The sequence below is a fragment of the Crocodylus siamensis genome, chromosome 4, assembly GCF_052110815.1.
Source record: "Crocodylus siamensis isolate JL-2025a chromosome 4, ASM5211081v1, whole genome shotgun sequence".
Lineage (NCBI taxonomy): Eukaryota > Metazoa > Chordata > Crocodylia > Crocodylidae > Crocodylus > Crocodylus siamensis.
In genome coordinates, this window is record NC_143398.1 from 12,640,711 (window position 1) to 12,654,981 (window position 14,271).

The 14,271-nt window shown below is 44.7% G+C and overlaps 1 protein-coding gene across 2 annotated transcripts in view; it reads left to right on the forward strand.

Moving 5' to 3' along the window:
- Positions 1–14,271, forward strand: part of CAMK1D (calcium/calmodulin dependent protein kinase ID) — a 329,871-nt gene that overhangs the window by 277,923 nt on the left and 37,677 nt on the right. For both annotated transcript variants that reach the window (XM_090041796.1, XM_090041794.1), the window contains exons 7-8: positions 1,951–2,063; positions 3,730–3,808. In XM_090041796.1, coding sequence (XP_089897922.1) covers positions 1,951–2,063; positions 3,730–3,808 — 192 coding nt within the window. The remainder of the gene's footprint in view (positions 1–1,950; positions 2,064–3,729; positions 3,809–14,271) is intronic.

Genomic DNA, 14,271 nt, shown 5'->3' on the forward strand with positions numbered 1-14,271 from the left:
AGCTGTCCAAATGACAAGAAGGCTGTCTGCTGCAGAGCACATCTTCTTTGAAAGATAAGGGGCCAGATATCCACATCAGTTATGGCACTGTGTATTCAGAGCAACCCCATCAATTTCAGGGATGTTACTCCAGATGTATGCTGATGGAGTAGAGATCAGAATCTAGCACAGTGTTTGAAATATTAATAAAGCAAACTGTTGGAGTCATGTTGTAACCGTGAAGGTCTTGGACATATCCAAGAGGCAATGAGTTTCATAGACTCATAGAAAATTAGGCTTGGAAGGGTCCTCAGGAGGGTAATCTAGTCCAACCCCCTGCTCAAAGCAGGACCAGCCCCAACTAGATCATCCCAGCCAAGGTTTTGTCTAGCCAGGTCTTAAAAGCTTCCAAGGATGGAGAGTGCACAACTTCTCTGGGTAGCCTGTTCCAGTGTTTCACCACCCTCCTAGTGAGAAAGTTTTTTCCTAATATCTAGCCTAAACTTCCCTTGCTGCAATTTGAGAGATCATTGCTACTTGTTCTGTCATCTGCTACCACTGAGGACCGTCCAGGTCCATCCTCTTTTGAACCCCCCCCTTCACATAGTTGAAGGCTGCTATCAAATCCCCCTCAGTCATCTCTTCTCCAGACTAAATAAGCCCAGTTTGGTCAGAATCATGGTTCCCAGCCCCCTAACCGATTTCCTTGCCCTCTGCTGGACTCTCTCCAATGTGTCTACATCCTTTCTGTAGTGGGTAATATCTTTAGCACTAGGTTTGTAGATGATATCTTTTATTTCAGTCTTCTCCAGGTCAGAGCAAGCTGAATCTTTAGCATTAACAACATATCCGTACTTTTACTGTGTTAAGTTGGTTGAAGGTAGAAGATTGGCTCTATGTTATAAATAACATGAGTATTTCATTTCTTACAGTTTTTCTTTTCCATTTGCTCCTGCAGTTGTTACAGAGTAATGTTCCAACTAAATGCTTGGTCTGTTTATAATCTTTGGCTCTCTGTGCTTAAATACTGTATCAAGGTTGGTCAATCACAGATTTAAGAAATCATTAGGGAAAACATTACACTATTTCTGTATTAGGCAGACATGCAAAATGAACAGTTTACACCGGGCCCCAGAGATACACGATGAAAACTGGTGAAACTCAGTACAGGCTTACTAGTTGGAGCAGAGCAGATGAAAAGGCCTCTTCTACCATGAATAGAAAGCAGGTTGATCAACTTCTGAAGTAAATATGTTCTTTTTCAAAAATGATGTCCAGACCTGTGTGTACAACAGGCAGCTGGGAGAATCCTGCAACATTTTAGTTAAAATACAGGTGCTCATCTGGTTTAACTATGCAGACAATGTTTTATAAGCTAGTAATCTTGCTGCTGTGCTTCCGAAGTGTCTGATTATAAATATTTGTCCGGAGTTTTGCCTAAGGAAGATGAGAACAAGATTTTCAGGATTGGGTCTTTTATCATCCCGATACAAAGGACAGAACTTCAAATGAATTGTTTGTAGTTTTTTATTAAATCTAATTTGTTAGCACCTAGATCTATGATGATGGGAGCTGTATACATAGTGATGCCTTCACACCTGCAAGAAGTTGCCTAAGTAGTAATAGATAGTAACAGGGATGGATGAAGCGATCTTGGCTATTATGTCTGATTATGTGGAACCACTGGCCAGATACCCGTGTGCTTGTTTTCCATGGAGAACTTCCTCAAACAGCTTGTTTTCTTGGGTCCTGCACATGGCTTAGGGCTGGGCCCCCAGCAAACAGGGCATTATCTGTTGTTGCAATGAGAAGCATACTTCTGATCAAACAGAGAAACATGTAATCACTTGGAGGTTTGAGTGTTGCACAGATTTTGGTCATAAACATGAGTACTTTCTCCTCCTCATTGCTTACCTTTTCCACAGAAGAGACCAAAGAGTTGTAAATCCCATGTTCTGTTTTGTGCATTAGGCTCTGTGGATATCCTCCCTTCTATGATGAAAATGACTCCAAGCTTTTTGAGCAGATTCTCAAGGCTGAATATGAATTTGACTCTCCATATTGGGATGACATCTCTGAGTCTGGTAAGAAATCAATGTAACTGCAGTAGCCATGTCTTGCATCTCTCTCTATATCACTAAATATTTGTACCATATGTTCTTAGTGCCATGGTATAGAGATCTCCAAGTAATTGGAGGTCAGTGGGAACTGTGTGTTTCTCCAATCCCAGATTGTTTTTTAAGCATCAAGGGACATTATTTCTATGTGAGTCTCAAATTAGGTATTGTCTCATCCCAGAATAATGCCTAAAGCATTACAACTGGACTTGTTGGAGAGTGACATAAAATAGGAATTAGGCCTTCAGCCCCAAGAAGACAGACTGCTTTAATTTTTCCTGCACATCAGAATAAAGTACAGATGTTTTCATCTGTCTCTAATAATAGAAAACAAAATAACTCAGCTGTGTTACTGAATGTATACTGCTGGTCTGATTGATGAATCTCCGTAATGTAAACAGGAAAGAAACAAAACCCAGGATTTAATGGCTTTCGAATGAAGCAGGACTAAAGCAGCAGGAATAAAAGCAATTGCCAGGTCCCTGGGAAGGGAGGGTTTAAGGTTCAGTATTTTTAGCACAAACCTGAAGTCCATGAGTCTGACACAGCTTTGCTGCGCAGACCTAAGCTCATCACTTTATCTGGAGCTTTGGCCATGTCCAAAATGGGGATAATGACATTCTTTTCATCTGGAGCTAAAGAGGGCAAATCAGTGTTCAGGAAACTTTGAAATGAAAATATCTCTAAAAGTACTGTTATTACCTTATTGTTAATTATGAATATAGTTAGGCTTTCTTAAAAAGGGTTTTTTTTTTAAATTGATGATATAATTTAACTTCTTAGCATGACAAGTTTTCATGCTATTTAAAACCAGTGTTCATGCCACTGCAATGGGCTCCTTAGAGGGAAGGGAGATATTCAGAAGTTCCTAAGAGGTTTAGGAGCACAACTTCAAGTGTACTCTAAATCTTTCAATGGCTTTCGGGAATCTAGATTTAACTGACTTGAGGATGGCCTCTCCTGTAGACACCATACACCTTGGATAACTTCTGTGCTATGACCCTTGTTCCCCTCATTTTAACACCCCCTGAGAACACACTCCCCCAAGTCCAAGTGAGTTGATAACAAACTCTACAAGAATGATAGTGAATGTTATTTTTCAATATAATAAATATAACAGACCCAGTCAGGTCGGAAATGAATGGCGACAAACTTGTGAGACAGTAACCTCTCGGTGTTTCCACCCCAACCCATTCCTACCTGCTTGTCACCCTCGCTTATGGCATTACAGCAGTAATGTAGCATAAGCTCTTTGTGTCAGGATCTGTGTCTGTTTTTGCCATCTGTGCAGCTTTTCCCATTCTTGTGGGGCACCCTGTTAATTAATAATTAGATGGCTTAAATATATGCTTGAAAACTTTATTGTCTGCCTGACCATCCTAATACAGAGCTGGGCTGGGATACTGAGTCATCTTGAAACCTCCAATTGATAATTGGCGCCCGTGTCTCTATTCTTGCTGTGCACCATCCCTTTTTCTTGCAGTCCCATGAGCAGCCTCTGTGCAGGTCAGTGGGTGGGGGCAGCCACACTGCCTTATGGGTCATACACCAGTATCGTTTAGATGGACATGACCTCGCATTGCTTTTTCAGACTCTGAACCTATTGATTTTAGTTACTTTATCTTTTATGCAGCTAAAGACTTTATACGAAACTTGATGGAGAAAGACCCTAATAAAAGATACACCTGTGAGCAGGCTGCCCGGCACCCATGGTAAGTAGCTGACTCATGATTTCTGTCGTGATACCTCAAGAGATGGTTTTACATTACGTGTTTGAGGGAGACAAATGCTGGTTCAACCATGCTGTACACTTGCCTTTGTTGGGTGACGCTCTCTCTGATTGCTCCAACCCTTGAATTTGTATGTCAGCCCTCCCTTCTTGTTCAGCTACATCTGAAACTGTGCCCTCTTCCTGCAAAGATGTGATTCAGTTTAAGTTTGTGCATAGTCCCATTCAATTCATTGTCTAATTACTCAGTCAGGTATTGCTTTCAGTTTCTAACATTACCACAATGGGTTTGCATCAGCATAGCAGCACTAAAAATCAATGTTTGTAATGTTAGGCAACTACCTACATGTAAGAATTTCATTGAAGTAGAATCAAAACACATCGCAACAGCCCTGTGGAATAGGGAGGTATCACCTCTATTTCACAGGTGAGGCAAATGATAGCCTGTGTGATCGGCCCAACATCATGCAAAAATTAAACCCAGATCTCCTAACACTCATGCCTCTACCCTCTCCACTAGGCTCAGGGTGACCAAGACATGGCCTGTGGGCTGAATCTGGCCCGTGGAGCTCCCCAAAGGTCGAGAAATTTGACTGCGTGGCATGTGCTGGCAACGTTAATTACCACAGCTCCTGGAGCAATTAACATTGTCACTGCTTGCCACACCACCAAATTTCTGAATCCATGGGGAGCCATGCAGGCCAGATCTGGATCACAGAACTACATCACCTAGCCCATGGGACTGCTTGCAGGGCTGGGAATTTGGCCACAGGAGGAGCAGTGGCTGCTGTGGAAATCACAGCAATTAATGTTGTCCGCACCAATTTCCAACCACGTGGGACAGACGATGTGGCCCTGCACTCCAGATCCAGCTTGCAGACCAGCCCTGTGCCACTTATCTCGCCCAGGAAGCCAGAGCAGTTGGACACCACTGCACCAGATGATCTTTCCAGCCACATGCAGAATTAGGGCCCTTCAGCACACAAGCCATTGCTTGTCCTCGGAGGCGCTCCCTTTGGGCACTCTGCAGTAACGATAACCGCAATGCTGGGGATGCTGGACCTGTTGGCTGCGTTTTTGCACGCAGGGTGTACAGTGTACTGTATATCCCTGTTGTTGCAGCTACAGAAATGTTGTTCATTTCTCCAGTTTTCATGCAGCTGGTTGGATGGTCCAGTTACCTATCTACTCCCTCACACCTCAGGTTCTTGCTCATACTCTCAGCCATTCATAAGACTTCTAAGCTTGAATAATAATTAGTTCAGTGGTTTGATGTTCTGCCAGCGGCTCCTAGCAGGGGAGCCTGAGCATAGCGGGACATATTCTGCACTTGATTACACTGGACAGTTCTCCTGCAATATTGTGCAGACTGCAGCCATGTAAAAGCATGGACATAAAATGAACTTGAAGAGGGGTGAAGGTAACCCCCTTTTGCAACAGATAGATATAGCTAGAATGTGTAAAATCATTAAGATCTCTGCCACGGCAAACTACGAGATACTGAGCCAGATGCACCTGTGGTCCATTTCTTACATGTCTGCATGTGGTTTCTAGCACACTCATGTGCCTTTCTACCACTAAAACATGAATTGGTTTGTACTGCATAGTTTATAAATTATACTGTTTACAAAAGCACCACATTTACCTTGCTTGCAACCATGTTAACTGTTAGCACGACTTCTGGAAAGACAGAACAAATAATGTGGTTTAGAGTCAAGGGAGTTGTGATCCTTCTCTAAAATTCACTGGTTTGTCTATATTTCATTGCCACCTTGAGTTATAAAACAGCATGATAGGGAAATCTCAATTTTTACAGTAGGAAACTCAATCTGCAGCAGATTATGAAGTTTTGATGATAATCTGATTACAAGGCACATTGCAGCTGCCCAGTGCTTATTAACCAGAAGATAACACCCATGAACATTCATTTTCATTACTCCCCACCCCCTGACAGTGTGTTGCATTATGTGACATAAGGAAATGAGACATAATTTCATGTGTCCTCTATGAGGGCACTTCATCCCAGTGCACTAGCACATTTCAAACAAGGTTCGTTTCCTTTCTGATTGCAGTTCCAAAAACTAGGGTTCTAATTTGCCCTCATCATTGATTAATGATGTGGGACTTTTAATGCAGAGCAATAGACTGTAAATGTGATAGTCCTGGAAGACTTGATGTAATGACTGTTATATGTAATGTGCCATCCCAGACATTGACTGCAGACTGGTTGTGATTACAAACTATTTAATTACAAATTAGAGCCCTTAAAAACACAGGGAGAAAAACAATAAAAAAAGAATAAAGCATTAGGCATTGAAGATGCTTTGCAAATCATTTGGAAAACAAATTATTTGCCTTCCTCCTCCTCTCTGCCCATTATCCTAAATGTGGTAGAGGTGCATATTAGCAATATTGATGGCTGACTTGAGCATGCACGAGAAATATGGAGAAGGCAAAACATAAGTAATTGCAGTTCCCCGTGGCCCTTTGGTAACTATCTGTTATCTTTGTGACAAAAAGGAAATTTGGCAAACTCTGTCAGAGGCTTTTGTAAGAGGCAAAAAATAAGTGTTTTTTAATCATGAACCTGGGCCCCAGGGAGCAAACAAGTGGTAAGATTTGCCATTCTAACCACAAAGAAAAGGACACGAAATGCAACTCCCAGTAGAGACCTGGGTGACCATGCATATTTCTGAAGGGCAGTTTCCCCAAGTTATTTCCAAGATGCACAACATATGTGAATCCAAGTCTTGGCCTGGTATCATCTATGTTGGTTGCTGGAATACAGCAAAGAAACGTGGCAACTGCATCTTGAGCTCTTGAGTCCTCCGACAGGAACATAATGATACAAAATGTTTTCATTCCTTTTTTTTTCTTTTTATTTTGCATGTCATGGCTGGAGGCCAGTGGAAAATCATTGACTGATCCATAACATTTGATGTTTTCCACAGAATCCAAGCTTCCACTTAAAAATAAACAAAAATACATTTTTAGCCATTTCTGTTGCTGCCAGGCTGGCTTGACAAGTCCGTCATTTATTTATTCATAAGGCCCCTTCCCAGCTATGTGGACCACAACTTACGGTTCAGCCCAAGAAGCAGAGTCAACAGAAATGTTAATTTATGTGCTTGGTCATCCAGTCTTTCCCCACAGCAGGGAAGTTTTAAAGTATGAACTTCCTTCCCCCCTCAACCCGACATCCCACTCCCTGAGCCATTAATAGCAAAGCACAGCTGAGAGCTTAAACATGTACATGGTAGTGCAGCAAGGGTGGAAGAGGGAGCCTCAGAGTAAAGTGAAGTCAAGAGATGTGTTCCAGGCCAAGTTCTTTCCCAGGCAGTGTGCTCTTGAGTAAGTCATTTAGTCTCCTTTTCTCTCTCTCTTCAACTAAACTTTATTACCTCAACTTAAAATAAGGGTGGTAGCGATGCACTTTACTGAGTGGCTCTGCACCTAAACCATGCCTTTCCGATATTGAAGCCGGGCCAGTCTAGAATGAACCAAACATGCACTTGTTTTGTGCCTCCTATTTGGGACTTCCTCTGTTGTGTTGTGATTGTGCCTAGCAATCCTCCAAGTGAATCTTTCTTCCTATTTAGGGTTTTCACTTGTTCTTCTGCTATTCCAAACCTGCAACAAGCAATCTTGCCTTCAGCTGGAAGGCAAGGGACAGTAGCCTCTTGATTTATTGAGTTACCTGACAGTGGAGAGGGAGAGTCTTTATGATGTCAAGGTCTCTGGATTTCCTTTGGGAATTCAGCTGTTAGGTCTGTGTGACTGGAAGGAAACATATCATTGTGTCCAATGCCTGGACATTTACAGGACTCTGTGAATGGAAATCTGAGTCTGTTCCTGAGGCCTTATCTTCCATTGTGCCACGCAGTCATAATATGATGTAAAATAACAACTATAGTGGGAGATCCAGAAACTTGTCTGTGTAAGTTTTCAGATGTTTAGTCAACTTTAAGGGCTCTGCTCATTTGGAAAACTGACCTTCTAAAGCGACAGTGCTTACTTCTCAGGGTAATGTTGTGCTGAATCAAGACATGCATGATTCCAGGATTTTGTATGAAGATCCCATCAGAATGAATGATGCTTTTCTGCAGGTTTTATAGATGTAGACATACTCTGATAAGGAGCACTTACCCTGGTAAGCAGCCCCTTCATAGGACTCTCACATGAGGAAAAAATCAATTCACATTTAAAGGATTGGGTCTGTAGAAGAATTTGAGAGGTAGAGCATCATCTATCACAATACGGATTGTAAGCTTTTGGGGTAGAGTATAATCCTGGGTCCCTTAATGTCAATGGCATATCATTGACTTAAATGGGGCCAGGTTTTGACTCATTCATAGCTGGACGTACGATATATGGTCCACTCTTGACACTATACAAATGATAAATAATTAGTATAACAGATGAGATGTCTCCATGCAATGGCATTTTCCTGCTGTTTTTCTGACAAGGACAGGTCTCTGGGACCAGCCACAAGTAATTAGGCAGAAATTCTCCAAATAAAGAACTATTTTACAAAACATGTTTTTGTATGATGATGAATAAAAGCATTTTTAATCTATTGTGGAGAAATGCAAGGTGCTATACCTCGGGAGAAATGTTCAAAAACACAAATATAAAATGGGTGACACCTAGCTGGGTGGCAGCACTATGGAAAAGGACTTGGAAGTGTTGATAGTCCAGACTCGATACGAGTCTGCAGGACGATGCAGCTGCGCAAAAGTTGAATGCGGTTTTGGGATGAATCAATAGAAGCATTAGGTGCAAGACATGGGAGGTGATAGTGCCTCTCTGCTCAGCACTGGTTAGGCCTCATCTGGTGCACTGTGTGCAGATCTGAGCTCTCCACAGAGATGCCGAATACATGGGGGCCTGAGGGCCCTGAGCCCCCTTAGGAAGAGGGCCGTCACATGAAATGCATGAAACTTTCCACATGACTGTCATTTTAGGTCCCCACCCCTGGCAAAGATAAAAGTCAGGGAAATGCCATTGCATGGAAACATCTCATCTGTTATACTAATTATTTATCATTTGTATAGTGTCAAGAGTGGACCACATATTGTATGTCCAGCTATGAATGAGTCAAACGAAGCCTGTGGCTTCACATTTTTAAAAGGATGTGGAGAGTCTGAGAGCATCCAGAGGCGGGCAATAAAAATGCTCAAGGGCAAGACCAGTCATGAGAAAAGGCTGAAGGAGGTAGCATGTTTAGCTTGTGGAAAAGGCACTTAAGAGGGGACATGATACTTGATACGTGATACAAGGCTGTCCTAAAGAAGCGCTCTTCAAATACTTAAGGGGCTGTCCTGCAGAAGAGGGAAAGCACCTCTACTGTCTTGCTGCAAAGACGAGGACGTGGACCATTAGCTTGAAGTTGCAGCAAAGTACGTTTAGATTGGACGTCTGGACATCTTCACTCTGTGAGAGTAGCGAGGCAGTGCAAGAGACCGCCTGGGGAAGTTGTGGACTCTCCATCACTGGAGGTGTTCAAGAAGGGGTTGGACAGGCACTGGGCGGGGATGATCTCGGCGTAGCTGTGCCTGTGTTCTGCTATAGGCATGTCTCATGCTTCTGGGCTTTGCTGGTTGTCCCCCCATACTTTCTGCTGTGTGTATTAGGGTGTTTTTAAGCCTTCCTCAAAGGCATTAGGTGTTGGTGACAGTCAAGGCTGGGGACTTTGACTGGGCTGTACCAGTGCTCCTGCTGGGAACAAAGCAGGAGGTTCCTGGCTAGAAGGTCTTACCCCTCTGCTCAGGGTCAGACCGATCACCGTATTTGGGGTCAGGAAGGAATTTTACCCCATGGTCAGATTGGTCTGGACTGTGGGGGTTTTCCCTTCCTGTGTAGCAGTTGACGTGAACTTTACCTGGAATCTCTTGAGAGGACATTGCCGACGTTTCACAGAAGCGGGACGTTGGCTGCCGTGGTTCCCCTGCTTTACCTGTGACAGGTTATGGTGGTAGGTCTGTCTTGTGTCAGGGCCGATGATACTCCTATGTAGAGTTTAGATTATGGTTTGTATGAAATGGTTTGTTTAGGGATGACCTGTGGAGGTCCCTTGCAGCCCTACTTCTCTATGATTTACCTATGCAAGAGACCAGTACCTGGCAATAAGAAAGACTGAGTTATTCTGATACTGTTTCCACAGACCAATAAGTCACTTAAAAGTGTACCTGTAATTTTTAACCATCACTTTTCTCTAAGACATCCCAAGGCATTAGGAAAATCAAAGGCCTCAGCTTTCAAAATACTAAGATTTGAGTCGTCTGTGTAGGCAGCTGAACAGTCTCATTGAGCTTGGTGAACATACTGCCAGGCTTAAGGGTTTGTACAGGATTGGGGCAAAAAGAATGAAAACTCTTCATTCCGGTGGCCCATTTTTTTCCGCTCTGTATCTGCTTCTCATATGCCTACATTTATGCAATGTTTTTCTATTTATAATCAAATGGCTTTGGCAGGGAGACTGCATGTTAAACTTAAAGTTGGCAGAAAAGGAGGCTAATAATTGCCATGAAGTATTGCAGCAGAAACAGCTCAATATGTAAGCCCTGTTGGTAGAGGTGATTACACCCCAAACTGCATAATCTGCCCATTTACACAGATTTCTCCAGATTAAGCTACAGGTGATTTATGCTGTCTCTTGTGAGGGCTATTTATTTTACAGCCTACCTTTCACATAGGCTTTCACTGTTTACGATGTGCAGCAAGGGTATAATGTGCGGTTTAGTCATTCCACTGCGACTGTTCCAGCGTGATGTGGAAAATGAGGGTAACAAAAGAAGGAGGGGGTGTAATTTGCTTCAGTTTGATACATTTTAAAGTTTCCTATGCTCGTATTAATGACAGCAATTACATTTATTAAATATTGTCGCAGCAGCATTCTGGTCCTACCTTAAGCCACATAGCTCAGACTGTAGCCATTAAAAGCAAGAGGGAGAAACCCCAGGGCCTGATTTTTCCTGCTGCAGGATACACAAAACTCCTATCAAAGTCAGTGCCATCATACAAAGTCGTCTCAACTCAGACTCCATCAGATGGTTCAGAGAGGAGGGCAGCAGATCACCTACCTGTTTCTTAAAGAGAGAGGCTGGCCCTGTTAGGTTAGGTGGCTAGCCTGGGGCCAACACACTTACAACATAATGTTGGGCATGTCCATCCATCTGTCCATATTTTTAATATACCTGTGTAAATACCCCATGTTCTGGAAGTGGCTGCGTATAACTTGGGGTGGGAGCCGGGGGGCAGGCGAGTCACTGCATGAATCCGACGGTAACTGAATAACCAGTCCGGATGAAGCAGAACTGGTCCAACTGCTGCAGCCGCATGGGGGCCTGGGAAACGTGGGAGCCGAGGGAAGCCGAGCGCAGGGAATGGCGGTAGCGAGGGCCGTTCCAGGAGGCTGGGCTTTTGGCTGGGGCCGTACCTGCAGTGGGGAACTCCAAACCTATAACTTTTAACTGGAGTGGGTTTGATTCATTTTTTATTTTCCAGGAGGGTCTGGGTTTTAACTTTTTTTAATGTTGTAAATTCTTTGTAAGAGAAGAAAAAAAAGGAATTTCTTCCCCTCTGTGCGGCACAGGTGAGGCCGCAGCTGGAGTACTGCATCCAGTTTTGGGCGCTGCGCTGCAAGAGGGACGTGGATAAAACTTTGAGAGGGTCCAGAGGAGGGCTACTCGTATGGTTAGGGGTCTGCGGGCAAGGTCCTACAAGGAGAGATCGAGGGACCTGGATCTCTTCAGCCTCCATGAGAGAAGGCTGAGAGGGCATCGGTTGGCTGTCTACAAATTCGTTGTGGGGGGCGCAAGGAATAGGAGATGCTCTGTTTACTGGGGCGCCCCTTGGAGTAACTAGAAACAACAACCACAGACTGATGGAGAGCAGAATCAGATTAGGCATCAGGATGAACTTCTTTACGGTAAGGGTTACCAGAATCTGGAATGGGCTTCCAGGGGAGGTGGTGCTCGCCCCCACCCTGGAGGTTTTTAAGAGGAGACTGAACAAACACCTGGCTGGGGTCATCGGACCCCAGCGCTCTTTCCTGCCCAGGGCAGGGGGCCGGACTCAATGATCTTCCAAGGTCCCTTCCAACCCTAGAAATCTATGAAAGGACCAGATCCAGATTGGCTTCATAGGTGCTTCCATTTATGTTTCTGTATGCCTAAAAATTAGAAGATTTGCCCCAGAGGGGTGATACAAATGGAAGAGCCGGGCCTCTAGGGATCCCTATAGTGTCAAAGGAGAGAGTGAGGTGGTTCCAGGGAGAGATCCAGAGCCCCAGGCTCTCGTCAGGCAGGACCCTTGACCTAGCCAACAAGGGGCTCTGAACGCAGGGTCCAGCTGAACTCCAGCTTAGGCACCGGACTCCTGCAGTAGGAGCCTCTGTTCTCGCAGGATCCAGAGCACCCAGAGGGCAGGTGCTCAACCTACTGGTGGTGGTGGTGCCCTTTTCCCCATTGCCTGCGTGTCCACTCATGCACCCAGGAACTGGGAGACTTGTATTCTCGGCCCCCGCTTGCAGGGATCCCAGTGCACACCTCCCGTAGCGAGACTCCTTCTTTCTTGCTCTGCTGTCCCCACTACTCCAGAACGATTGGGTGCCCAGAAGCCTTGCTTCAGCAGGAGGAGCAGCGGATGCCACACTTTCTGTTCTGCCACGTAGTGTGGGGGCTTGACCCCCACCCCAGTGCCGTGTCGGGCAGTAGCACTGCTCCCCCGCTATCAAATTTCCAAACCCTTAAGGAGCTGCGGGTCCTGTGGGCTAGATTGGAGGATGACCCTGATGCATAGGGCTGAGTGGAGGCAGCACAGGCTGCCAGGTCCCAGTCTCAGTACACAGGGGCAGCAGTGGATCCCAGTCCATGGGAGCAGCCCCAGGACCTAACCCTGGTGAGCAGGGGCAGCTGAGGCCCCGTGGGCCTGATCCTGGCAGAGTCAAAAGCTTGAGTACCTCTGACTTAGTGGTTGAGACCATCTCCTGGGAGGTGAGAGATACAGATTTAATTCGTCTCAGGCTGAGGGCCCAGAACCCACATTTCCCACTTCTGGGACTGTTTACGTAGAGCGGGGGGTGTCATCACCGTTGGCTGTGTCTTTGTGCTTCATGCTGAAGTCATCGCTGTTGGTATGAGGTAGGATCATAGGAAAATGGGGCTGGGAGGGACCTTGTGAGGTCATCTTGTTCAGCCCCGTGCTCAAGGCAGGATCATCCCGGACGGAGCCATCCCAGCCAAGTGTCTGTCTAACCTACTCTTGAAAACTTCCAGGGGTGGAGTTTCCCCAACTTCTCTCGGCAGCCTGTTCCAACGCTTGACCACCAGCAGAGTCAAAACACTCTTCCTAATCATCAACCCAAATTTCCTCTGCTGCTCTTTGAGGCCATTGCTCCTGGTCCCGTCCCCTACAGCCACAGAGAAAAATCAATCTCCATCCTCTTTATAATCTCCCTTCAGGGATTTGAAGACTGTCATCAAAGCCCTCCTCAGCCTTCTTTTCTTCAGATTAAGTAATCGTTATTAAGATTGGTGTTGGGAGGTACTCAGAGATAGCACATTTGTGGGAGGTTTGTACCAAAGTCAGATAAACCAGAGCAGGAAAATATTCTGTATCCCGATTTTCCTTATTCCTATCCAGAATTTGGGGGTCTGTTGGGGATCCACTGGACCACTGGAAATTGCATTAGTGCCACTGAGTGTTTATGGTGCGCCACGATGTACTACCCAGATAATAACTTCCCTCAAGCAAAGGAAAATTGTTTATAAAGAGCTCTGTTCTCAGACAGTGTTGTTTGAAGTGTGAAAAGGCTCCCTGAAGGGAACTGGTGCTATTTACAATATTCAATCAGTCTCTTATCTGGCTCATCCCTGCACTCTATTTATTTTGGAGCATTGCTGGTGCTGTATGTATGTGTGTATCTATAATATATACATAACCAGAACAGTTACGCTCCTTCAGCATTATCCATCACAGCTAACGCCATGTTTCCTGTCATCATACTGAGGAGTATTTGCAAGTACGAGTTGGCCAGCAGAAGGTTTGAATTGGCTGTCTTCAGTAAGTATGAGGGTTCTGAAAATAATACCAGATGAAAGGGTCTGACTGCTATTGCGGGCAGGGAAGACGCAGAGCCAAAGGAACATATGCTTTGCAGTATGTTAGTGAAGAATGATCCAAAAGGAATGAATGTGTTTTGTCTTCGTTGGAAGTTCCTTTAAAGCTTGAGAACACTAGAGTGAGAGAGATTATAGAAAGCAAACTGAGAGGTAGGTGGGTAAAAAAAATTGGTTTAGATAAAATAAACTGCAGCGACAGTGCATCCCTGCTAAGGTGTTCCTCCCTGTGCCCCACCTCCGCTTCCATTCATATCCTCCAAACCTGGAAATGCATCACCGAGTCCACTCTGAGATATCCCTCCAGGGCTGCTGTTCACACCTC